Source organism: Chenopodium album, chromosome 4 (assembly GCF_948465745.1).
Source record: "Chenopodium album chromosome 4, dcCheAlbu1.1, whole genome shotgun sequence".
Classification (NCBI taxonomy): domain Eukaryota; kingdom Viridiplantae; phylum Streptophyta; class Magnoliopsida; order Caryophyllales; family Amaranthaceae; genus Chenopodium; species Chenopodium album.
The window spans coordinates 376,529-403,999 of NC_137837.1; the positions used below are offsets into that span (position 1 = coordinate 376,529).

The 27,471-nt window shown below is 40.1% G+C and overlaps 2 protein-coding genes across 2 annotated transcripts; one reads left to right on the top strand and one right to left on the bottom strand.

Moving 5' to 3' along the window:
• Positions 1-374: 374 nt before the first annotated feature.
• Positions 375-3,610, bottom strand: LOC145626218 (IQ domain-containing protein IQM2-like). Its single transcript, XM_081678649.1, has 8 exons — positions 3,513-3,610; positions 2,617-3,177; positions 2,439-2,504; positions 2,264-2,352; positions 2,068-2,155; positions 1,724-1,960; positions 1,513-1,614; positions 375-1,426 (listed from the first exon to the last, which is right to left on the bottom strand). Exons 2-8 carry the CDS (start codon positions 3,133-3,135, stop codon positions 659-661), a joined length of 1,869 nt encoding a protein of 622 aa, XP_081534775.1. The 5' UTR covers positions 3,136-3,177; positions 3,513-3,610; the 3' UTR covers positions 375-658.
• A 10,216-nt stretch (positions 3,611-13,826) lies between these two features.
• On the top strand, positions 13,827-15,939 carry LOC145628358 (putative membrane metalloprotease ARASP2, chloroplastic). The gene has a single exon (XM_081680644.1). The coding sequence runs from the start codon at positions 13,954-13,956 to the stop codon at positions 15,292-15,294; it is 1,341 nt and encodes a 446-aa protein (XP_081536770.1). The 5' UTR covers positions 13,827-13,953; the 3' UTR covers positions 15,295-15,939.
• The last annotated feature ends 11,532 nt before the right edge of the window (positions 15,940-27,471 follow it).

Consider the following 27,471-nt stretch of genomic DNA (forward strand, 5'->3'; position numbering starts at 1 on the left):
CTCCAGGCCAGCTTGTTTTCACACTGCTACAAATTAAAATACCTGCTACAGTAATAACTATGCTCACTTGGTGTTACATGGTGAGAGGTGCCGCAAGTCACACCTAAACAACTTATTACTATGTCACTCCCGATTATAATAATTTACGCAACAACATAACAAGTCACCCCTAATCTAGTTGGCCAGACCAAAATGTTGTGGTATGATATTTTGTCATTTTACTGTAAAATTTTCCAACATATATAGTTAGAGTTATGGATCAATCAATACATGATAACCCTGATTTTCACAATGGAATTAGCAATAGGGCAAGGTAAGTAGGTAACAGAAGCTGAAATAGAATGGCGTTTTGAATGAAAAAAAAAATACCAGCACAAGATAACTGTGATAATAAATAATCTTTTGTTTTGTATATTCTTTTCAATTTTTTACATTCTCCACTTGTATAAGTATGGTATCAACCCAATGAAATCTACAAAACTTGTCATTGGGTTCATATATAAGATGAACTATAATGTGTATAGAGTCAAGGTAAGAAATGAAAAGAATGCCTAATGTTAACAATCTACTATCTTCAATTCTATACACAAGGTACAGAAAGAATAAAGAACAAAGAATATTGGTTGGTCAGTGCTACCTCCTAATTTGCTAGTAACAGCTAAAATGTACGTTTTCCTCCTTTGCACAGGGGTGACAACTGCATTTGGCAGTGCCCAAGGCCTCTTCGTGATACTATAGGTATCGGTGTTGATGCCTTTGGAAATGATCCAGGGGAGAAGAATGATTTTGTCAGTGCACAAGCACTCCTTGGAGACAAATTCACTTGCTCTAGAGCTCGGAACTGAAGCCCTGATGGGTAATCCCTCACACACCCAATCCGAGGCCCTGCTCCTGTCGTCCATCTACAAGACAGTTGCTTCCCAAGCTGATATGACTTCATTCCTTTATGAGAATTTATTCTCTGCAGGATTGATTCTGCAGGGATAACTTCTTCTTCTTCTTCTTCTTCCTCCTCTTTTTCTTCGACCAAAATGCCTTGTGATTCCACTTGCTCATCCTGCTCAGAGGCTGATCCTTCTTCCGTAGCTGAATCATAACCATTGTCCTCATCAATTTGATTATGTACACTAGGTTTTGTGGCCAGATGTTCACTCTGCATGGTTAGAAGCAATTCATCTCTTCTAGGTATTTCAAGATTGGTTAATTTTCTATTGAAGCGAATAGAATTATTTCGTCTGGGATGATCCATTGCAACAGCAGTCTCCTGTTCTAATACATCAGGTTTTGCTGCATTACTGCCATCCAGATTGACATTGTTCATTTCAACTGTATTTTCTGCAACCAGTTCTTCTTCAGAGTTGTTTCTCCAGTGGAGACTGCTTCTTTGCTTCACTAGTTTCTGCTCGTCCTCATCCACTGGATCAAACTGAACAGACAAGTTGAGAACTTTTAAGTTTGTATTTCCTTAAAGAGATCAAATCAAAAAAGCAAAGAATAGAGCCATTAAATTACCTTAACATCTGTAAGATCCACATCATATTCACTAAGGAAGGAGAGAAATTCTTGAAAGTTTTCCGGAGTAGGCCTATAGTGACCGCTGTGAGGCCATACTGCCTGATCAAGAGCAAAGAGGATATGCCATCAGTAACCACACATAAATGTTTAACAGAAAATATGAAATGTTTACTAATTTAACAAAGTGCATTTAGACTATGACTGTTACCTTTAACATGCCATTCTCCAAGACTAATCTCCCAGCAGCCAATGTAGCCCCTCCAGCGAGAAAGCTAGAGTGCTGAAATGTGCCTTTCTTCTTCTTGCCAACATATAAATTCTTGGATGTACTCAGCACAAAAATCCATTTGGCATTGGGATCAGATGAGGTGTCAAGAAGCTCCCCACTTTCTTTGTGGACAAATTTCCCGTTCTCAATGATAACTTCGTAGGCCTTTCTTTCCATCTGAAATAACAAATAAATTCAATAAGAATACTGCCCCTATATAATCATCATATACTTTACTTCTATAAACTCAGTATAACAAATCAGAACAAAGATATATTGCTTACCGGGCCAAGATATTTAATGCACTGCTGTTGAAGTTTTATCCTTGAACATCTCTCTGTACTGACCTCTTTCCCTTCCCCAATATCAAGCCTGCACCAAACAATACGACATCTATCAGAAAAATGATGATTTTATCATGGAATAGTGCAGCTAATTATGGTAATTCAGTAAATATGCAAAGTATTCAAATCAACTTACCAATAAAAGAAGGGTTCTCTGCTTTGAGATTCAAGCCATTTGGTATAATAGAAATGCAGATTATGTCCATAACGATGTCGAGGGTCAATCTGTTACACAGAAGCACTAATTTAGTATCAAATTACTAATATTCAATACTAGGAAGAATCCAAGTAATCAGTAGCATGAGACTTACCGCTTCTAACCAATGCTGTAAGGCTAGTTTCTGAGCTTTGTTATTCTTTAGCAAGCCTTTACCAACCTGCAGTTTCAAAAGAAACATGTGAGATTTTATTCAAGAAGAAATAAACCTACATACAAGTGCAGTAAAAATATAAAAAATTACAATAGGATCCAGAAGTTGATGTTAGTACCTTGGCAGCTCTAGTTTTTGCTCTAGACCAACGCGAAATGGCAGTCTCATGGTGTTCAACATCGAAAAAGGATATAGAACTACGCTTGAGCTCTGCAAAATCTAAGAGCTTCCACCAGCTTTGCTCCACAAGGACGGCACAATCTGCAAGCTTCCTCCTGGTGCGAAAGCTTTTATAGACTTTCTGCAACTTGACAGCAGCCTCGTCTTTAGGACTACCAGCAACCGGTGATTGTGGATACACATTATTTTGGGATTCCAAACCCGGAGAATTAGGAATAACTGAGATCAATGTATCGGATTCTCTTTGTTTGAAGCTGAAAGAACCTTCAATAATCATTTTTCCAGAACCAAATGATTTCTTAAGAAGCAGAGGTTCGGAATCATCTCCACCTTTGAAACTGATAGACCTTTCAGGGGTTTTAACCTGATCATCACCCAAACTGACAGATTTGACAATGACGCTTTCGATATCTTCGTAAGTGGCAAAGGGACATGAAAGCGAAAATGATATGCCCATCCGACAGTTATTTCTTATTTGAATTTTAACAGTATGTATTTCCTGCACATAACATATTTTGGATTCAATGAATCAGAATCAGTTTCAAATATATTCAATGCCATATTCCATTATTCATTCTTCCTATTTCATTCCAAAAGACACAAAATTTGACTAGTTTGTATAAGACTACATGAAACCTTTTACGGGGACCTACAACGTAGAGCACAGATTCGAGGGTGAATATGATTGAGAGTACATTCTATTTTATTTTTATTCTGGAAAAGGGAACGCAATTACTTAAAATACAGGAAAATGGATCCAGAAATTCAATGGATCAGAAAAATATAAATATTCAAGACAGAGTAATTGAAATGAAGAAAAGATTGAAGATTTACCTGGAAATGAAAAAGGTATAGTAACAAATAATTGAATTCGGTTGAGTGTTTATGTGTTGTAGTAAAAATGGTTGAAAAGGGTATAAGCCCAAGTTCTGTGAAAGTTAAGAACGCAAAATAAAAGAAGTGGGTAGCACAAGTATATATAGTGGGGGGGGATTGGGGTTGGGGTTGGAATTGGAATTGGGGAGGCTCAACAGAAAGAGGGCAGTCAGCAACCACGTGGAGCGGACTTTAAACTTCTCAACTTAAACATACAAACTACACTTTTTTTAGACGCACCCTATTTTTCAAACTACGGAGTAGTGTTTTCTGTATTCTTCTTTCTTTTCCTATTTTTCATTTGTCGGTGTATTTCTTAAATTCTTGTATTTCTCATCTTTAGTACCTTTGCTCATCAACTTTTGTACTAACTTCATTTTCGATTCAAATCTTGAATACCTACACGTTTGAGAGATTTAATTATAAATTATGAATGCAATATAAATACTCCGTATAACTTAAATGGGTAAAGCGTAGATGTGATATTTAAAAATTGTGATTAAACCGCGTCTATATTATATACCTTAACGGATCTCTCTACATCCCCACAAAATTACTCTATTGTTTCCCTTCCCTACCTTATAAAAAGTGGGAAAATACTCTTATGAATAGTGCATGGACATTTATATCCCTAAAAATGTTCTTTTACATATTTACCTTCATTGAATTCAAAAGCTTTAAAATTGTCTTTTGAATCACCAAAATTGATTAATTATTTGTGTTTATTTCAATATTTAAAGCATTTTAGAGTTTAGACTCTAGCATTTTTTACACTCTCCATTTTTTTACAAAATATACAATTATATGATGACTTGTTTAATTTATTTTATACGTCTCATCAATAATTATTTAAAAATTACTGTGCAAATAGATATAATAAAATATATATACCATGCAAATATGCATAAGGTATAAAGACCGCCTATAATAATTCTCTTTAAAGAGTTATCCATCGCGCGCATAAGAATCCCTAGTATATAGAAAGACTCAAAAGACAAAAGCTAGAGCCTCTCAAAACTAAGGATTGAAATTAAAGAGCCAGCTAGATCCAATAAGTAGATCCTAGTGTAATTAATAAGGGTTTGTTTGGACCTATATATTTGGGACTCAAGTCATTGGTCACGGCTGTACTGAGTAGTATATTTTGCTCCAGTCCTTGTACGGAGTATCTTCTTCTAATTTCTTATTATTATGTGGTCTGTGTTCTGTGGAGTGTTAATGTATTTCCATGCATAGTGCAACGCATTAGTTCAAGATTTTATTATTTACAGTTTGCTCCATTCAACCATTAGAATGTGGTAAAGCCCAATTAACCATATTCAAATGTATGGTCTAGCCCACAAAGTAAATACCGCCATGTTTTGATTGGAATATTGGGTAATTCTCTAGTTTGTTTTATTTGTTAAGAAATGTAAATCATAAAATAACTTCAACTCCCGTGTAAATAAAATCTCTAAACTTATAATATCGTAAAAGAATAACTTAATATTTTCTTATTAAGGTGAAGATATATATAGGAGATAAGGTTCATCCTATAAGTATATATTTACGTTAATGTTTTTCTTTTGCTTCTACACACCATAATATAGTAAGAGTCTGTTCTCATTGACTGAACTCAGCTGAACTGAACTGAACTGAATATTTTATAAGAGAAGGAAATTAGGAGCTGAAATGAACTGAGCTGAACTGAACTGAATTTCAACATAAAAGAACAGGCCCTAATCAAATTACATATTCTCTAGTTGGATAGATGGTATGTACTTGACTTATGAAATCAAAACTTGAAATTAGAAATTAAAATTTTACCGAGTCTCATGTTGACCTCATGTAACATCATAGATTCATAGTCAAGTAAATACAAGTCATTTGTAGCATGAATTTAGTGGTCAATTTAGAAAAAAAAAATTAATAAATATATAAAATATTATATTTGACCATTTCATAACCCCTTATGTCATAGATTTAATATCTTATGGGGTAAACCAATTCAAGTAAACGAATTCTTAATTAGCTTAACTTGCAAGTTACTACACGTACAAAGAAATTTTCTAATGAATGTTTTTGGGGTTACATGACTAAAAATTCACAATTCAACACAAAATTAAACAAAATATATAGTAGCAGAATATCATCAAAACTTTTAAGCGTGGGGTCATTAACTTAGAAAAAGACTAATATTCCTTAATTAAAAAATTGACTGGATGATGAGGTATTAGCTAACGTACACAAAAGAGATTAGTAAGTTAATTGTAGATTAGATAGAATGTTGAAAACTCCGGTTAAGCGGCAAAAAGGGATTATTGGTGAAACTTCTTGTAATGTTCCTGAGTATAGTGACCCGTACTAAAGGTTGACTTGAATATACTCTTTTTAATTTCATTATAACAAAAATTAAATTATTAAACAAAGTTGTAGTTGATGCGCTAATGGCAACAAAAAGGCCAGTGTAAAGTGTTAAATGTAGGTGTTTGCATTGTGGCCCACTCTCCTTATATTTTAAACAATAAACCATTCAAACTTTGTAAATTGATGTTAAATTTAATTGATTTCTTTATTAGTTTATTATGCTTCTACTCACTTAGGGGTTTGGGAGATTAGCTAAGCAACACGGTTGTTTTTAGGAATGTATTGGTATACTTTTTCCTTTGTTTCTTTTAATAAGTGCAATATATAGGGGATGTACCCTTTTTCTTTTTCTTTTTTTTTTCTAGAGGAAATACATAAAGAGATGGAGATTTCAAAATAAAATAAAATGCTCTAATGTGATTTAGCAGAGATATAGAAATAAATTATTTTCTTAATAGTGTTTTTTCTTATATACAATGCAACTTTCAAAAACTCTAAGGACAATATAGCATTTATATTAAAAAAATCCAGAAATTGCGAAACTCATAGGGTTGTAGATATGCATATTATATATTTAAACGAATTACATGGATATTAATTTGTTATATATGTAACAAATAACTACACAAATTAATCAATCAGTGTAAAACATGTTAAGTTAACTCAGGTCAACACTTGAGAGTATAGGAGCAGGTAAGTGATTCTCGCTCACTCCCAGGCAAATATATAGCTAGTGGGGTTAGAATTTGTTACATCAAAGTCATAAGGTTAGTGCACCATTAAGGCGCTTTTTTTTTGAGCTCATGACATAATAAAGTAGAGCAAAACAAGTTTTAGCATAGCAGAGCGTGACTCGGCAGATCAGAGCAGAATATCTCTAAAGAACGGGACTTAACTCGGATTTACTAAGTTAGCTTGTTATATGTTGAGCATAAACAGACTCGTTTCTGAGATTTCGGTGGCCTGGGGCAAAAACATAAATCAGGTCAACACTTGAGAGTATAGGAGCAAGTAAGTGATTCTCGCTCACTCCCAAGCAAATATATAGCTAGTGGGGTTAGAATTTGTTACATCAAAGTCATAAGGTTAGTGCACCATTAAGGCGCTTTTTTTTTTGAGCTTATGACATAATAAAGTAGAGCAAAACAAGTTTTAGCATAGCAGAGCGTGACTCGGCAGATCAGAGCAGAATATCTCTAAAGAACATGACTTAACTCGGATTTACTAAGTTAGCTTGTTATATGTTGAGCATAAACAGACTCGTTTTTGAGATTTCGGTGGCCTTGGGCAAAAACATAAATCGGGGCCCTAAGGCCTAATTCACATATACTATATAAAATTTTTAAAAATTTGGGTATGCAAAAATATTTTATTATGATCAATAATATTTATAAACATCAAATTTCATACAACATTGAAATTACATTCTCGTAACTCTCGTTGAAGTAATTACACCAGCCGAACCATTCAAACCAAGTATCCAACCCATCCATTAGATTTTTTTAATACAAAGAAAAATATAATTTAATACAAAGAAGAGATCTTGATGAATAAAGTCGTGTATGCACCGTTCAAAAAAAAAGTAGGGTATGCAAAGAGAATTATATATAACTTGATTAATCACGTTGAAAATTTAAGAGTAAAATGATCGTTTATTATAGTTTTCATCTTTAATTGAATTGCGAAAGAGAAGGAATTTAACTTACTGAAAATTGTAATGAAATACATTTTGAAAAATAAAATTACCAAAAATAGGGGTACAATTAAAATTAATGACTTTTTTTTTTGTTAATCAAATTCACTTGGGAAAGTGAATAAGTTGGGCAAAAAATTAGGGATGAAATACATTTACCAAAAATGCTATTTGATATTTTGGAATACTACAGTACTATTGTAGTGTTGTACAATACACACTTTTTTTTTGAAAGATTGTACAGTATACACTTCTTGCTTTCTTTCTTTCTCTTTTTTTTTTGTTAAATGTATATATACGTAATATTATTTAGTATGAAGTATATTTATTTGGGGCCTTGTATTGTATTGAAATTGGGCTTTTTAACAAGGGACCCAGGCAGCCGCCCCAACTGCCCTCCCCTTGCTACGGCCCTGAGCATAAATATATACAATGTTCAATTTAACACACAACACATATTAACAATATACTCCCCATGTACACTTTTAAATTTAAGACCATCAAGATAACCATATATTACCTCCGTTACAGGTTATGTGCAACGATTAGACTTTTTTCCTCTCTGCTTTATGACAAATTGTTGCCCATAATCTGTAACGGAAGTAGTATAAACAATGTACATAGTACATCTCTAGATTGAATAACATTGGTAACGTATATTAACATATGATATGAACGAATAAAAGCCTATAAAAAATAATTATGACATGAGAAGTGTACTTAATAATTTATAAAAGATACAAAAATAGAATACAAGTACGGACAAATCCGTAGAGTACCATAAGAATTACGGAGTACTACTAGTACGGACAAATCCGTAGAGTACCATAAGAATTACGGAGTACTACTAGTACTAGTGATCGATCTGGGATGACACCAGCGTGACCATACCTGCGCGTAATGCCAGATAAGTAGTGGTAGTGCAGTACAATCTCTTTTTAATAACCAAACAAATTAAACCACCGTCGAAACCATTTTTTGGTCGGAAAGTAATATGAATTCCATAGTTTTAAGTTAGTTATTAGTCTTATTACTACTACTAGGACTTTCATTCAGTTCTTCAACTTGCCTTGATTCACACATTACTAGTCCACTACACTTTTTTCACATTTTTTTAGCTCTTACTTTGACATTTTATAATTTTTTGTGTTGATTAATAAGTGTGTATGTATGATTTTAATCTATAATAATTCAACTATACAATTATATATTACATAAACCTACACCCACCACTGCATCCTAGCTAAATCATCAATCATTATTTCATAACTATATTTTCATTATTTTTTTTAAATATATTTATTTTCAAAAGTAATACCAAATATCATCTACTTACATTATTGTTTCTTTTTTTCCACATTGGGTACTAGCAATGAAAAATACTAAAATATGAGAGATTTGATGAGATTGTAACATATGTAGAAACTTATTTTGTACGCGCAAGGTTATGGAACGACTTATGCTTGCACAATGTTTGCATTGTATATATCATAAGCAATTAGAGATTACAGACAACGCCGCATGCATTTAATTATATATAATTACATTTAAGTCCCAAGTCGGTGATGCGTTTGTGCGACCATTGCAAGAATTCTTCAACTACTATAGATATGAGAGTCGATCATATAGACAATTAATATACTGTAAATGAGATTTTATCCCAACTTTTAAGTAATACTATCTAAAGCTTTAACCAACTAAGCTATTTGGCAATCATCACAACAATATTGCAATATAATGACTTTGTCGTGCCATATATTACGAACATCATTATGTATCAAGTAGTATATATAAAATATATATCGAAGAGGGAATTCTACTAACTTTGTATATATGTAGTGGATATCACTTTATTAAATTAATACTCTCTCCGTCCCTTAATTAGATTCCTATTTCTCTCTATTATGAAAGAAATAAATGGTGGAAGTAGGAATCTAATTAATGGACGGAGTGAGTAAGATAAAATAAACAATTAAGTAGAGCTAGCCAATAGGGATGCATGTATCTAATCAAATCAACTCCTAAACTTACTCATTGTGGAACAAGATTAGGCAAGCAAAATAGGGTGTTATATTCCACAAAATAGAACAAAATCTGGTGCATATAATTTGATGTCAGTAGTACACTTGTACGTTCAAAATAACGTATAGCAAAGGAGATGAACTAAAACTGGACAGAGTTTATCAACCATAAAGTGTCGTGATGCCCTGGGTTTAATGCATGCAATAAAACTCTTGTACGGAGTATATATATAGTAATACAGCGTATTATGTCTACGCTTCTATAAACTTGACACATGTACTTAATCTTTTGGCTCCCATCATACATAACACAGCATATACCAAAGAATAAGATCCATATTATAATTATGTTTTTATGATCTTTTAGATATCAGAATCTTAACTTGCAACGTAACCCGGATTTATTTATTGTTATGTTGCTTAATTAATTATTACTTTAGATTAAGTCTAAGTTTTTATATATTGTACTACGTAGCTACGACCTTAATTAGCTAAATAAGATTTAATTTATATGATAACTATGACACAATTTTATTTAATAATAACAAATGTATGTATGAAGATATAGTGATATACATAAACATGTAAATTAATATTAGTGCCATCATACACCAATTAATGTACGTGGTTGATTTTCATTGGTAAAGCTGTATTAGTACTATATACGGAGTATTTAATATGGTTTGCAATTTGTAGACTTTAATTATGGTTTATCTGAATCAATCGATGGATTGATAACCAGCTTGGGTACTATACGCACACTTTTCATCTATCTTAATTGGTTTAAGCTCTACAATAATCCTCTCTTTTAAGTTAGATCAATAATTATGAGTTAGTATTTTGCGAAATTGAGCAATGAACTGTATCAAATTAATGTTTGAAGCTAAGCTAGATAGACAATACAAAGGCCAAGTTGAGGCATAATTGTTATAATTTAAATAAACACGCAATGCTATTTAAAATTCAAGTACCACATGATATACCAATAATATAAGTTTAGGAAAACATAGCAATCTAAAATTGTTGTAATAGAAAATCAAATAGTAGTAAAAAAGTAGCTAGCTAGAAAACTTTAATTTTCAGAAAAAGGTAACTCTCCAATCATATGCTAAATAGTATCTATCACACCATTAACTTGGCTTAATGTAATTAATTTACAGTAATAAAGTTGGATGAGGATTCTAACAACCATTAAGACATATACTAAACTTAAGCTATATTAACTAAAGCATGATATATGATATGATATGATATGATTAATGATTGGAAAATAGTGTTAAACCTAATTAGTAGTTAGGAAGAGCCAGTAAGATGCATGCATTTGGCACGTGCACATATAAGAAATAGAAGCATGATGAAACCAGCGCATTTTGATTGTATAAAACGTAGTAGTAAGTCGATCGAATAAGAGAGAAAAACGGATGACAAAAAAAGTCAAACCGTATAGTACGAAATCGTCCCTACATCCATCATGAATCATGAGAGATCATCAAATCATATGAACGACTAGCTGTCCTTGCCATTGCTCATTTATTTAAAATTAATGGAATAATAATAGAGATACTTTATTTTCTCGAGGAAGAAAATAAAGATAAAAATTGATAAACCAAAGAAAATCAGACAAAACACAGTCAAGTACAACTGGCATCTCTCGGATCTCCATGCACATAAATAAAGACTCCTAACTTAATTAGAGTAATTAATTAATTATTGATGCAAGAGTAGCTAAGACTCTAGTAGTAGATGAGGATTATGTAAATGGGACCATTAGGGTACATTGTTACCGTACAATTGTGGTTCTATGTTCGCCACGTTTCTTAGGACAATTCACCCACGTTCCCTCCTATGCTTAACCTTGTTCATAGTTCTTGTAGGAAAAACCTACTCTACTTAGCTTTGTCTATTCATTAGGTTTAGCTAATTACTACTCCATACTCCATAGAGTTTGGAGAAAATTGTTTGAATTTCATTATTTGAAGATTTGACATTATTGACATATGCAAAAGTATACATTCTAAAGCCAACAAAACACATCTGCTAAACAAGGTCAAATTAATAGTCCAATTAGATAAATCGTACAGAAAACATCGATGAACTATAATACATTAATGTCTACTGGGCTATTATAAATCAAATAATTAAATATGGTAGATGGATAGATAGAAATGTACTTGTAATTACTATTATAGGTGGTGGATTTTTAACTTTTTTTTTTCTATAAATAATAATACTCATAATAAAAAGAAGAAAAAAAAAGATGTGCTTGGATCTAATTGTAAAATGATTTAGCTAGTGCCATAGAGTATAGACGGTATCGCGTTCCCACAAGGGTAGGATGGTATTGGTATAATAAATGATTAGCGTAAAATAAAAAAAAGTCAAAGCATGTTTTAAGGGAGTACTTATTAGTACTAGTTGTACGTCCTTGGTGTTTGTCAGATATTTTAATACTGTACATATGGACTATTCCGTATTCTGCATGCATGAGCCATGTACTACTTGCATCTTAATTAATCTTCATGCGACCAAACCAGGGAGCAGCAGCTCAAATGCCATATGGTTTTTTTTTTAATTATCTTCATCTATCTTTAATCTCCTAATTAGCACCATTATTATTCATCTCCATAATTCTTAGCAATACAGCAAATTAAATGGCTTTCTTTCCATTATTCATATTGTTTTTGTAGAGTTCATCAATTTTTTAAAGTTTATAATCTACATAATAGTCTACTTTGGGGCTATAATAATGAGTTGTACTATTTGTATCTTTGTCAAAATGTCAACTACGATCTCCATACTCCAAGACCAAGCTAGACATATATTGGTTGTGTATATGCATTACTCCTTTCTTGTCTACATGTTCTTATTATATTTGTCAATGTCTCACAAAAATTCTTAAACATGGACTATATGAATAATATCTCACCTAAAAGTATATTTATTCATATATTTGAAAAAAAAGGATAATCAAAATTAAATTACGTGCCTTTGAAAAAATAAAATGGATCGGAGCTAGTGTAGTTTAGTAACCAATATTCTATACCAAAATGAAGTTGTTAAACTAGCGCAGCCACTCCTAGGTCTAGCAATAAACTTTGATTTTGTACAAAAAAAAAGGTGTGTTTTTATTTTCATTTTTAGATAAATCACGTAACACTCCCTTGCTAGCTCCATCCGATAAAGGTTATTGTCCCATTTATCTTACTAGGTGTTGCACAACTTTAAGTCTATAATGGCTATATTTTGATATGCATCGCCACCAATTCCCTTGCCACAAACGTGCCATTTTTTCCACCCTCTTATCACAGCCACTGGCCACTCCACCAACTAACAAGTCAACGAGCCACCATCCACTGCACCTAGCCAAAAACCACCAATTTCTTTCATATCTAGAACGGTTAACAATAATATAACCTAATAATTTTCTTCTATTGAGCTTGAGAAACCCTATATATTTAGAAGGCTAGAGAAATTTGACCATCAACATGCGCTGATATATACTTAAAAGAAATAAATGGACTCATGTGTGATCTTGTTAAATCGATCTATTTTATTATATTGTTTTAGCTAATTAGATATTCATAGTTTTATTAAAAAATAGTTAATTACAGATTTAGATGCTCAAAGATTCTTTAAAAGTATGAAAATTGAGTAAATAGAGCAAACAATAATGTCATCAAGGAACATATTAGGGAGCAATAGTTTACGAGTGTTGAATTATTGATGAAAAAATAATTATTACCATGATTAATTATATAAGTGGACATTCCCACAATTGATCATTTAAATCAATTAAGGTCGGGACAAAAAGTATGCTTAACCATTTATTATACGCCCTCTTGTGGATTGTTTGATTTAAGTTGTCATCCAAACAATTTGTTTGAATAGAAGGCCGGATATTAAAAGATCACAAAGATACTTACTAAGCTAGTAAGCTACTACTAGTATAAAATTTGTAACTCACTAAAATTTAAAGTAAAACTTAAATTGCAATAATAATTCCGGTTAACTTTTTCTAAAAAAAAAAAAAGTAAAATTTAGGTTAGATTTGATCGCATAATTTTAGCCAAGGAGAACAAATGTCTTATATCCTAGTCTTTGTATATACCAAATTATAAATTTATGAAATTTGGAAGCTTAAGCAAATTAAACTTGGATAATCCAATAGCCACAATCTAAAATAGGAGAACGACATGGCCTTGGATTGTTTTCGATAGAGTTGCAAATCAACCAATCAAATGAATTATCCAAAACTCCCTCTCTCCTCGCCTCTCTTCCAAAATCATCTCACATTTTCACTGTAAATCCCTTTCTTCCCCCTTCTCCAATTCACAAAATCATGGTAATTACCCTCTCATCTTCCCCGCCAATACCCTCTTTCTGTGGCATCAAAACCCTTTTCAGTTCCAACCCTAAATCACTCTCCAAACCCAGAACCCGATTAGCCTTTCTCAAACCCAAACAAGATAAAGGGTTGAACTTGCGGAGAATTCACAACAATAATACTAATTTTGGCAGAGAATCAAGGAATTACAGGTGTAATTTATCTGGGTTTGATTTGGGTGGCTTGGAAGGTCCTCAATCAGTAATTGAAGCAGCTGGTGTTCTTACTGCAATCATAGTTGTTCATGAAAGTGGTCATTTTTTGGCAGCCTATCTTCAGGGAATTTATGTAAGTAAATTTGCAGTTGGGTTTGGTCCAATTTTAGCTAAATTTAATGCTAATAACGTAGAATACTCTCTTAGAGCTTTTCCTCTTGGTGGTTTTGTGGGTTTTCCTGATAATGATCCTGACAGTGATATACCTGTTGATGATGTTAATTTGCTGAAAAACAGACCCATTTTTGATCGGGTTTTAGTGGTTTCTGCTGGTGTTATTGCCAACATTTTGTTTGCTTTTATCATCATTTTTGTGCAAATTGTGTCTGTTGGTTTGCCTGTTCAAGAAGCCTTTCCTGGTGTACTTGTTCCTGATGTACGCCCTTTTTCGGCAGCTTCTCGAGACGGGTTGCTGCCCGGAGATGTTATCCTGTCTGTTAATGGCTTCGAATTGTCGAAAACCGGCCCTAAGACTGTTACTGAAGTTGTTGATGTTATTAAGACTAGTCCTAAGAAGTATGTTCTGCTTGGAATTCATAGAGGAGGAGCTGAACAAGGACAGGATCTTGATATTAAGGTGACACCTGATGAAAGTTATGATGGAACTGGTAAAATTGGAGTTCAGCTATCTCCTAATGTCAGTATTAGAAAGGTTAAGCCTAGTAATATTGTTCAGGCTTTCAATTTCACTGGAAAAGAGTTTTGGGGTCTAACCTCAAATGTGTTGGATAGTTTAAAACAGACATTCATGAACTTTTCGCAATCAGCTGAAAAAGTTTCAGGTCCGGTTGCTGTAATCGCAGTTGGAGCAGAAGTAGCAAGGTCCAACATTGATGGACTTTACCAATTCGCGGCAATTTTGAACATAAATCTGGCAGTGATAAATCTGCTGCCACTGCCAGCATTAGATGGGGGTACATTGGCATTGATACTGATAGAGGCAGCCAGAGGAGGAAAGAAGCTCCCTTTGGAAGTGGAGCAGCAGATTATGTCTTCAGGTATAACATTAGTCTTATTGCTTGGGGTGTATCTTATAATCCGAGACACTCTAAACCTTGATTTTTTCAAAGAAATGTTGTGATGGGAATGTTAATAACCCCAAATTCAGCTGTTTGATTCACTCATAGTGCAGTGACTATTGTGATTGTCATCCAACAGACCAACACTATGAGTAGTATCTCATTGATTAGATATCGGGCCTGTGATTACATTAAAAAGGTAACAACGGTTCCACGAGAATGTTTATCATCATCACAGCTCTCAAGATTGATTATGAGTCACTCTGTAAGCAATGAAGAGTTATGGCCTTGAATATCCCCTGTTTATTTTTACAATAGAGAACATGAGTTCCTTGTTTAACAACTCCCAATTCTATACTGTGTCGTTATTGTCATACCAATTTGTATCTAGCAAATTAGAATATTTTTAAAAGTTGTTTCGGGTAAAAACAATGGGACCCTGCCGAAGGTCCACTAAGGTGGAGATGACTGGATTCGATCCAAGTGACGATGGACCGAAGGTTTCCTGCACAGCAAGCACACGTAAACTAGCCTCGGGGGTGTTGCCGAGGAAGGCCCCTCCGATGCTAAAGTTAGTATAGTGTGTAGAGAGAAAGCTATGCAAGAGAATTAATTGTTTGAGGCTTTGTGTGTGTTGTTTACAAATGTAATATGGATGGCTTTTATACCTTGGCATATATGGGAGAAATGGGCTTGGGCCCAACTGACTTGCCTTGTGGACTGATCTTGACTTTAGCATTATTGGGAGAGTTGAACCTTGACCTTGGGCTTTTAATTGGATCATTTAATGACTTGGCCCAATTGGACTAAATTGGACCCAAACAACTTGCCCCCCAGACCCGATTTGGAAGAATGACGGGTCGGGTTTAATTAACCAGAAAAAAGGAGGGAAGTAAATGATTTAATTAATCCAAAAAGATTTAAATTTAAACCGCCATTAGTGAGATAACGGCTGTTGGGTGGATAATTTGTGGAAGTTGGACGGATAATGGGTAGTTAATCATTAATTAAGGGGAAACGTGTTCAACGGTTACTTAATGAGGAATTTAAGAGCAAATTTAAGCGTGAACCCTCAAAATTCCCATTTCCGGAAATAAAACCGATAGGGACGCACTCTTTCCTCATTTCTTCACCAACACGAGATTGAACCCCGCAAAAGAATCCCTGAATCCGCATCAAAACTTCGTTGATTCCCCGAGCATTAAGCTTAGAAACCGAAATTCGTCATTCCGAACTTGTAGATCGGCGAATTCCGCTTCAGATAAAGGTAATTTCCTCTAATTTTTGTTTAATTTTCTTCGAATTTGAACTCCTTCCCCCTTTTCCTTCGACTTTTTCTTCAAAAACCGACAATGGTGAGAGGAGTTAGAGGCAGAGCCCGTGCTCCAAGAAGGGCAAGGCAATTCCCCGATCCCAGGAATAGGACTGGGACCTGGAACGGACAAGAAGTGGGGTCTGACCCTGCTGAAGGAATTAGGGCGACCCCAATTTCATCGGCGCCTCCTGAAGGAACGGAGGAGCCGAGCGTCTCTGGGCAGGACGAAGTAGTTCCCGCTCAACTTTGGGATGTCCTTCCTGGATTTCAGGAGTGGCAGGACGCCGAAGTAGCTTCAGCCATGATAAAGAACCGTCCCTACCATTGGTGGGTACAGCACGCCGAGGTGTATCGGTTTGCTGAACAAATAGAGCTGCACTACGGTATAATGGAAGCTGATGGGTATTGGTGCAGAATGCCCGTCGCATCTGATAGAATCCATCGTCCACCCCCGGGGTATGTGGGGGTGTACACAAGACAGCTTCAGTATGGGCTGAGGTTTCCTCTGGACACATTTGTCAGAGACTTGCTGATCCACTACAGGGTCTCCCTGTGCCAGCTAACTCCCGTCAGCATCCGAAGGGTGATGACGTATTTGTGGGTCTGCAAGTTTTTCAGATATGTACCGAACCTCCACTGCTTCAAAAAGCTTCATCGGCTAATGCCAAACATTCAAAGTGGGCACGGTAATCATGGTCCTGGGTGGTACCGAATTGAGTCTCGGCCTCAGTATTTAACCATGTGGCCGAATGATTCCTCAGATAAGGAATGGAGGGGTCAATGGATCTGGGTTAGGGCGCCCACAGATCCTGCCCATCCTTACGTCTTCAGCGCTCCCAGGTATCTATCTGAGCCTGACCCTGAAATGGGAAGCCTGGGACCTCCCGAAGATAGAGGCCCAGATCTGCACCTTAACCAGCAAAATATCTTCGGCCGAATGCTGAACCCTGGGGGTGCTGGAGGCCGAATGAAGTATATCCCGGAGACTTGGCTCCCGGATAACCACTATATTTTCCAAGAGCACATGTTAGCAGCTGTCGGCCTCAGCCGAAAGTTCAGGGATGGTAAGTTTCTTCGGCTGGGGCCGAGGCCTTTATTATTTATTCTTAGCAAGAATTTTGTTTTGCGCTTTCTTGCTGAGCCGATCCAGCATTTTTCTTTTGCTGAACTAACCTTTGCTCTTTTCTTATGCTTAGAGCGGAACGAGACAAACGTTGGCATCGACTACAATCGTCTCGGCGTCAACCAAGAGAGACTTATTATCGATCGGGCCCCCGCTATCACCGATTCAAAGCACAGGGAGGTCCATTTAGATCAGCATCATCTCCAAATCGAGGCTGTTGCCCTTTATCAGAGGCAGAAGCCTTGGTGGAAGAAGAGAGATCCTTGGCTTCAACTGCTAGCTGAGGAACTTGAAGCCGCCCGTACAGCCGAGGAAGTTGTACGGGCTATTGAAGCTTGCGAAGGAGGAGAAGGGTCCTCCAGGGCTGCTGAAGAAAAAGCAGCAGCGAGGGCAGCTGAAGAAGAAGACGAGGCTTTGCTGGAGACTTCGGTGAGTTACACCTAACTTAGCTTTGAAATTTGTTTTCTTCTTTTTTTTTTTTTTTTTTTTAGAGAACTCACACTCTTCCTGCCCCCCCTGTTTTTTGCAGTCTGAAGGGAGCAAAAAGCATAGAGAAGGAAAAGCTCCTGTTCTTCCCGAAGATCAAATCCAGGAAGATTCCGAAGAATCGGATATGGATGAACAGCCCCTTCAGAAAAGGAGGAGACGAATGGCCATCATCGGCCCTCATGACTTCCCAATGGGGCCGAGGCCATCCGGCATCAGCATCAGAGAGCCTGGAGAAGGCGGCGAATTGCCGAGGGTTCCCTCACCACCACCACAATCTCCACCGAAGACCCCTTCCCCACCTCCTGAGATGGAGGTGGACCAAAAGACTCCCGATCCCAAGGGAGGGGTCCCAGCCGAGGGAATGGCAGATGGTGCCGAAGGGCACAATGCTGAGAGTGCTGAGAAGCCCGCTGCTGAGGGTTTCTCAGCTGACATTGCTAGGGAGGTTGAGGCTTTCGTTCTCAATCCCGAAGAGGAAGCAGAGGTCATTGTCATCGACTCTGCTGAGAAGGAAGAGAAGACTGCTGAAGAAGAAGAAGTTGAACCTCCAAGGGTTCATGAAGCTCCTGAGTCTTCCTTCCCCTCCTTCCAGACGCTGCACTCTGGAGAGATGGGGTTCTCGGCCTCCCGAATTCCAATTCCAGATCATATCTGGGACGTCATATGGGGTCAGAACCGAGAAGGTGCAGAAGCCTACTTCGGCAATTTTGCTGGAATGTCCGAAGTAGACAGGGCAAGGGCCTGGTCGCTGAAGGCCACTGCGGGGATAGGTGAATCCAGCAGATCTGTCCCAGACCCTGTAAGGACGAATCAACTGCTGATGATGCAGGTAAATCCTTACTCTTGTTTCTATTTTTCTGTTCAGCTCTTCAGCTCCAAGTTATTATGTTTTTTTTTTTTACTGAGTTGTGCCTCTGCTTTCAGTTTGTGCACAATCAGACTCTCACTGTAGAGCTGATAGACACCCTACAAGATAGGGTGGACGATGCTGAGCTCGCCCAGAAGGTGGCTGTTGAAGAGCTGAAACTTGCTCAGATGAAGCAGGCAGCAGCTGAAGAAAAGCAAAAGGAAGGGGAGGAATACGAAAAGAAGGCTGCTGAAGCCCTCCGGACCTTTTGCACTGCTATGGAGGAGGAGGTTTTCCCCCCGCTAATAGAAGGGGCGAACTTTCTCCGAGATCACTGGGGAGTGGACGTATCCAAATTCAAGGCTGCCATTGAAAGCCGAATCAAGGATGGAGCTACTGCACAAGCTGAGGTGCAGCAGAAACTGGAAGCTTCAGAAGCCAGTAGGATGGCTGCTGAAGAACAGCTCCAAGCCCAAAACGTCCAACTCTCAGAGGCTGTTGCTGCTGCCGAGGCTGAGAGAGCGAAGCTGAGTGAGGCTGAGGATCAGCTAAGGGTCAAAAATGACGAGCTGACTCAACTGAAGGCTGAAGCTTCAGAGGTTCAGCAGGAGCTGAACAAGCAGAAGGGTGCCTCTTCCGAGCTCGCTGAAGAGCTAAATCAATCCAAGAAAAACTTGGAGGAGGTACAGATGAAGCTAGCAGATGCTGAAGCCCTGCTCAAGACCCGCATTTATACTCAAGAAGAGTACGAAATGGGATTTAAGAACGGGTTTAGAGTATGCCGAAGACTTTGTCTCCATGCTGAGCCGAATCTGGACTGGTCCAAGTGTGCTGAATGGGGCCAGGATCCAGAAGATCCCCATATGAAGTTCCCTACTCAAGCCGAAGCTGAGATTCTTGCAGCTGAAGAAGCTGAGGAAGAAGAAGAGAGGAGGGAACTCGAAGCCGAACAGCTAGAGAGGGAAGCCCGGCAGGGTGCACAGCCTGCTTCATCTGCTGCTGGAGCTGAAGCCAGCATTGCTGATCAGTCTGATCCTCGGGCTGAAGCATAGGAACTCGGGCAGTCGTCTTCAGAATCTTGCGGTTCATCATGCGCTCAACTTTAGACTTGCCGCTTTTGAAAAGTATTTTTGCCTTGTTTTTTGCTTCAGCTTGCCTTGACGTACAAACTGCTTTATTTGTTTTTGTATTGTACTTCGGCAGCTATATTTTTCCGCTTGTGGGCGGCTGCCGATATTTCGATATGTCCTAGACAATTCTGAATTTTGAATTCTGTAGCTCTTTTCTGAGCCTTTGAGTTTTATCTGATCCGTTTTTCTTCAATTACTTTGCCTTATTTTGAATGCTTTACTTTTTCTTCAAAAACTTGCTAAGTACAAAGCTTTCAGCTTGAAGAATTCTGCTGAAGATAAACTTGCGCTGACAGTGCTTCTTGCCTCCCTCAGTAATCTGAAGACTCATGTCTTTGGATTACTGAATTGGGTTCCTGTCTACCTTTAAAAACGGGTATCTGAAACACAAGGCCAACTGAAGGCAATGTTTCAGATCGTGGTTTTCTGGGATACAAGGCTCAGTTAAGGCAATATCCCAGACTTGTCCACTGACTCGTGCCTTTGGAGAACAAGTCTTGCTGAGATTTAACCTCAGCTGAAAGACCAGAGTTCTTAGAAAGGCGAGTTTGTCAGCAATCTGAAACCCAGTTACCCGAAGGCGAAGGTTTCGGACGGGGCTGAATAAAAATTTTCTAACGGTTGCCTTTATCCTTGGTTTTCTTTCTATCTTTAAAAATGGATATCTGAAACACAGGGCCAACTGAAGGCAATGTTTCAAATAATGACTCTCTAGGATACGAGGCTCAGCTAAGGCAATATCCCAGACTTGTCCATGGACTCATGTCTTTGGAGAACAAGTCTCGCTGAAGTTTAGCTTCAGCTAAAAGACCAGGGTTCTTTAAAAAGACGGGTTTGTCAGCAATCTGAAACCCAGTTACCCGAAGGCGAAGGTTTCAGACGAGGCTGAATAAAAACCCTTAAAGAGTAGATAGAATGAAGAAAACTTGAAAGAATAAAAAGATGTAGAATTTTATAGAAATGGTGGCTCTGAGGCCTCTCATTAATAATTCAAAATGTACTTACAAAGATTGTTCTGCCTCGAAGGGCTTACACATGGTACTTTTTTAGTACATCAGCATTCCAGTGATTCTTCAGCTCAGTTCCATCTAACTGACGAAGTCTATATGTCCCTGGCTGAAGCTCATCATGAATTTCATAAGGTCCCTCCCATGCAGCTGAGAGTTTCCCATGGATTCGTCCTTTCTGAACTGCAGCAGCATTTCGAAGGACAAGGTCTCCAATTTTGAGGGGCCTTGCATGGACCCTTCGGTTGTAAAATTTGCTGATTCTCTGCTTATAAGCAGCCATCCTGTCTCGGGCTGAGTCTCTTACTTCGTCAAGGAAATCAAGGGATTCCTTCATGAGTTGCTCGTTCTCAGCCGAGAAGTGGTGCACTCTTAAACTTTCAGAACCGATTTCCACTAGAAGAACGGCTTCGGCACCATACACCAACTCAAAAGGTGAATAGCCCGTTGCCTCTTTTTCTGTTGTCCGAAGTGACTAGAGAGTTCCTGGAAGCTCCTCTATCCACTTAGACTTTTGATCTTCAACCCTTTTCTTCAAGGCGCTGAGGATTTGTTTATTTGCAGCTTCGGCTTGGCCATTACTTTGTGGATGACACACTGCTGAATATGCCAGCTTGATGCCGAACTGATCTATGTACCGCCTCAGCGGTAGATTATCAAATTGCCTTCCATGATCAAAGACAAAAACCCTTGGGATACCAAAGCGAGTAATAATATTTTGCCAGATAAATTTCCTGACAGTTTGCTCTGTGATATTCGAGGTTGCTTCAGCCTCAATCCATTTGCTGAAATAGTCGATGCCGACTATTAACCATCTTTTTTGGTAGGGTGCATCTGGGAATGGCCCCAGAATATCTAGCCCCCATTGGGCAAATGGAAGCGGATTTAGGATCGGCTGAAGGTTTCTAGCTGGCTGATGGATAACCGGTGCGAATTTTTGACATTTCTCGCACTTCCTGACCAGCTTCTTGGCATCAGAGACCATGGTGGGCCAGTAATATCCGGCCCTCAATGCCTTATGGGCTAGGGTCCTTCCCCCAATGTGGTTCCCACAGATGCCGAGGTGAATTTCCCGAAGGATGTAATCTGCATCTGTTGGTCCCACGCATTTCAGCAATGGGGCCGAGAAGGATTTTTTCAAAAGCTCTCCTCTGAAGACGACGAACCTTGAGCTGGTTCTCTTCAGCTTGGAAGCCAGAACTTTGTCTTCGGGAATTTCTCCCCGAAGTTTGAAAGCTAGGATGGGGTCCATCCAGCTGAGCTCTGGGTCGGCGCAGCATACTTCGGGTGCTTCGTCGACACTTCTTTCTCGGCGCACCTCAACATATACAGATCTGTTCAGCTCGGTTAGAGTTGAACTGGCAAGTTTGGAGAGTGCATCGGCTTGAGCATTCTGACCCCTTGGGATCAGCTGCACTTCAAAGGTTCTCAGCTTCGCAATAACTGATTTGATTTTGGCAAGATAATTTATCATGGAGGGCTCTTTGGCCTCGTAACTGCCACCGATCTGATATGCAACTAGCTGGGAGTCTGTTTTCAGACAGACATGCTCGGCTTCCAGAGAGATGCACAATTCTAGGCCTGCAATTGCCGCTTCGTATTCAGCTTCGTTGTTCGAAGCCTTGAAAGAAAATTTTAGTGCATACTCGAAGGATTTGCCTTCTGGAGAGGTTATCACTACCCCTGCCCCCGAACCATTTACGGTGGAGGATCCATCCGTAAACACGGTCCAGGTTTTCCTTTCATCGTCTAACGTCTCCTGGTACGAGCATTCGGCCAGGAAGTCCGCTAGGGCTTGAGCCTTGATGGCTGCTCTCGGCTGGTAGCTGATGCTGAATTCGGTGAGCTCAAAGGCCCACTTGGCCAGCCTACCTGATTTTTCCACTTTGCCGAGAACTTTTTCCAGCGGCTGATCAGTGAGAACCACTACCTGATGGCAATCAAAATAGGGTCTCAACTTCCGAGCGGCTACCACTACTGCAAAGGCGATTTTCTCGAGTAGAAGGTAACGAGTCTCGGTATCTGTCAGAGTGTGACTGACGAAATAGATCGGCTGCTGAATTTTATTTTCTTCCCTCAGCAGCACTGCACTGATGGTGGCCGGGCTAACAGCCACGTACAGATATAAAGTTTCCCCCTCCACTGGACTAGCCAGAGTTGGGAGCTGAGCCAGATGCTCCCGAAGCTGCTTGAGGGCCTCTTTTTGCTCTTCTTCCCAAATGAGCTCCTTTGTTTTTGGAAGTTTCAGGGCTTTGAAGAAGGGTAACCCCTTGTCCGAAGCTCTTGAAATGAACCTCGAGAGGGCTGCCATTCTTCCGGTGAGCCGCTGAACGTCCCTTTTTGTTTTCGGCTCAGGAAGATCTAGAGCTGCCTTGACTTTGGAGGGATTGGCATCAATCCCCCTCTTGCTGACCATGAATCCAAGGAATTTCCCTGACTTCACCCCGAAGACACACTTCTTCGGATTCAGCTTCATTTGATGTTTTCTTAGGGTGGCGAAGGTTTCAGCCAGGTCCTTAACATGGTCCTCAGATTTCTTGCTTTTGACGATTGAATCGTCAACGTAGACTTCCATGTTTCGGCCTTTTTGATCGGCAAAAACCTGATCCACCAGCCTTTGATACGTTGCCCCCGCATTTTTCAATCCGAAGGGCATCATTTTGTAATTGTACACCCCGGCGTTCGTGACGAATGCCGTCTTTGCTCGGTCGTTGGGGTGCATGAAGATCTGATGATACCCCGAGAATGCGTCCATGAAACTAAGCAAGGCGTGTCCGCTCGTCGAGTCGACTAACTGATCGATTCTCGGCAAGGGATAGAAATCCTTCGGACAAGCCTTATTTAGGTCCGTGAAGTCAACGCACATTCTCCAGGTACCATTGGCCTTCTGAACCATCACCACATTGGCCAGCCATTCTGGATACTGACAAGGTTCGATGAAACCTGCGTCCAGCAATTTTTTGACCTCGGCTGCGATGTCTCGGTTCTTATTTGCGGAGTAATTCCGCTTCTTTTGCTTAACCGGCCGACACGTGGGGTCGACGTTAAGCCTATGGGAGATGAGGTCTGGGCTTATCCCGGGCATATCGGCTGCCGAGAAAGCAAACACATCTCTGTTGTCCCGAAGGAGTTGAATAAGTTCACAACGGGTGTTCGGATCAAGGTCCATCCCGATTGTTACACATTTCTCAGCATCTCCTTCGGTCAGTTCGACCGTTTCGGTCTGATGATCCGTGTCCATTGCTGACGGACTGGATTCTTCACAATCCGGCCTGCTGTCTATATCAGCAGGCGTCCCGGACTTCCTTTGCTTCGGCTGGCTCCCTGAGTCTTTCGGCTCAGATGAAGAGCGTGCCCTCTCTTTTTCTGACCCTTTTTCTTTGGGTACAGAACCTTGCGCTGAAGCACTTAGGCCTTTCGGCTTCTTCGTGCTCGGCTGTTTTTCTTTTTCCTTCTCCTCCTCATCCTCATCGTCGTCGTCTGGGCGACTAGTGGATGGCTTGAGGTAGTTGCATGTTCGGGCTTCCTTTTGGCTGCCCTGGATTCTTTCGGGGAAGCCAGCGTCTGAAATGTATATCATCAGCTGATGATAAGTTGAGACAACCCCTTGGATCTCGTGAATTATGGGTCTCCCCAAAATCACGTTGTACACTGAAGGAGCGTCAATGACCAAGAATTCGGTCATGACATTCCTAGCTGCTTCGTCACAGCCGATGGTGACAGGGAGTAGGACCTTCCCGTCAGGATAAGGTGAAGCCCCATTGAATCCGGATACTGGGTAGGATACCGGCGTGAGGTGCTTGGGCTTCAGCTTAATTTGGTTGTAGGCCTTTCGAAACAAAATATTTGCTCCGCTACCACCGTCAATTAAGACTTTGCTGACATCGTGGTTGGCCACCGTGGCGATTATCACCAACGGGTCCTCGTGAGGGTACGTCACCCCCCGACAGTCAGCGGCTGTGAACGTCATGTTCGGCACCGGTGACTGGGGTGGCTGTATATCAGCATGATTCACCTGATGGGTCAGAGCCCTGAGGTGACGTTTGTGCTCCCTCCGAGAGCATGTTCCTCCCGAGATAACGTGGATTGGAGGGAATTTTCCCTCCGCAGTTTTGCTGTTCTTTCGGGGGAAGTCAATTTCTTGCCGAGAGTCTTTCTCAAGCTTCTCGGCTTCTTTTTTCTCGCGGTGGTCCGCGATATATTTTTTCAAGTACCCTTTCCGGATCATATCCTCGATTTGGTCCTTCAGCTGGATACATTCTTCAGTGTTGTGTCCCGGTGACTCATGGAACTCACACCACTGATTTTTATTCTTGCGCTGATACCACTCTGGGAGTGGTCTCGGCTTTCTGTAACTCTGCTCCTCTTTCGTCACGCTGTAGATCTTAGCGCGCGGAAGAGAGAGCGGAGTGTAAGATTCGTATCTGCCCTGGAAAGGAGCAGATTTTTCCTTTTTCGACTCGTTGGCCGAAGATTGTTCCGAGGCTTTCGCCTTTCCCTTTGCCTTCTGGCCTTGGCCTTCAGACGAGGGTGCTTGTTTTTGTTTCCCTCCCCCAGATTGGGGTTGGGTTTTTGCTTTGTTCCACTCCTCAGCTCGGATGAACTTATCCGAGGCACTCAACGCCTCCTCCAAGGTCTGAGGTGATTCATGACCATGAAGTCTGAGAATGGCCCAGTTCTGAGACCGTGCTGAAGGGCGAAGACTGCCAGCCCTTGGTCCAGCTGAGAAATGCTGGATGACTCATTGCTGAAGCGGGTCAGGTAGTCTCGGAGGCTCTCGGCCTCACCTTGCTGCAGGCCCATGAGCTCTGCAGTAGTCTTTTCTCGGCGATTTGCCGTGGAAAACTTGCTCTTGAACTTGGAGGACAGATCGTCCCACCCAGTAATTGAGCCCTCTTTTACTCCCTTGGAGATCCACGCTTGCGCGACCCCCTTGAGAGTGGTTGGGAAATACTTGCACCAAGTTGCTTCGGACCTGGGGCAAAGATGCATATGAGCCTCGTACGAGGCAACATGGTCCTTCGGATCCGAAGTTCCATCGTAGGTAATGTGCGACGGGATTTTGACCGTCGGCACATGGGACTCCAATATCCATTGCTCGAATGGAGAACTGGAGGGCAGCATCACGGCTTTGCCCTTATTCCCAGCCGAAGGGACCGCGCTCCGCCCTCTCAGAGAGGTAGAAGTGGTTTTCGTCCCGGGCTGGGAGGTCTGGGCCTCGGCTGCAGGGTAGGAGAGGCGACTGTGCACACTCCGCTCCCTATCGCCGAGCCGGTCGTGAACGCTTCGGCGAGCAGTTTCTGGCCGAGAGGCAGAACTGCTGCTTTTATGGGTTCGGCTCGTGGTGAGCTGAAGGGAGGAATCCCTGAAGAAATGAGAGTTCCTGTTTTTCTCCCTCTCGGTTCTCCAAGTATCCTCTTCCCATTCGACAAGCTCCTTTAAAGAGGAGAGTTTCCCCCCCTCCTGGCCGAGGCATCTCCGCTGGTTTCTGGTTTGCGGAGGTGTTCGGCCGCGTGGAGGTGGCACATTTTGGGCCTTCATGGCTTCCATGAGGACCGCTAGGGCTCTCACTACCTCTTCCGAGTTGGGTCCCGTCAAGGGTGTCCTCGGCTGAGAGCGAGAGTTGGTGCGAATGCTCCGAGATTGGCTCCGGGCATGAGATTGAGTCCTTTGACTGGACCAGTCGTCCTCATTTAACCGAGGCGGGCTCGGCGAATGACTGGACTGGATGATGGGAGATTCGGATCTCTCCCTTGGCTCCTCACGAGAGTCGGGTCCCGCGGAGGGGCTCCTATCCCGAGGAGGGGTTAGACTAGGAGTGGGGCGTTCCGAGGGACCCCCTCCTAGTGACTTTCGGCGCTTTCTCGGAGGAGAAGCCCCGTCGTTTTTGTTCTTGCGATTCTTAGCCATTGGAACTAAGATTGAGGTAGAACGATTGGAATTGGCTTAAAGATTTTTTTTTAGAAGTCTTCCCCACAGACGGCGCCAAATTGTTTCGGGTAAAAACAATGGGACCCTGCCGAAGGTCCACTAAGGTGGAGAAGACTGGATTCGATCCAAGTGACGATGGACCGAAGGTTTCCTGCACAGCAAGCACACGTAAACTAGCCTCGGGGGTGTTGCCGAGGAAGGCCCCTCCGATGCTAAAGTTAGTATAGTGTGTAGAGAGAAAGCTATGCAAGAGAATTAATTGTTTGAGGCTTTGTGTGTGTTGTTTACAAATGTAATATGGATGGCTTTTATACCTTGGCATATATGGGAGAAATGGGCTTGGGCCCAACTGACTTGCCTTGTGGACTGATCTTGACTTTAGCATTATTGGGAGAGT

Bases quoted from the DNA above. Each gene is read 5' to 3' on its own strand.
- LOC145628358 (XM_081680644.1), top strand. From the start codon at position 13,954: ATGGTAATTACCCTCTCATCTTCCCCGCCAATACCCTCTTTCTGTGGC.
- LOC145626218 (XM_081678649.1), bottom strand. From the start codon at position 3,135: ATGGGCATATCATTTTCGCTTTCATGTCCCTTTGCCACTTACGAAGAT. The intron at 1,961-2,067 runs GTAAGCAATATA...TTGTTATTTCAG, and splicing joins GCATTAAATATCTTGGCCCG to ATGGAAAGAAAGGCCTACGA. The intron at 1,427-1,512 runs GTAATTTAATGG...TTGTCTGTTCAG, and splicing joins TGGATCTTACAGATGTTAAG to TTTGATCCAGTGGATGAGGA.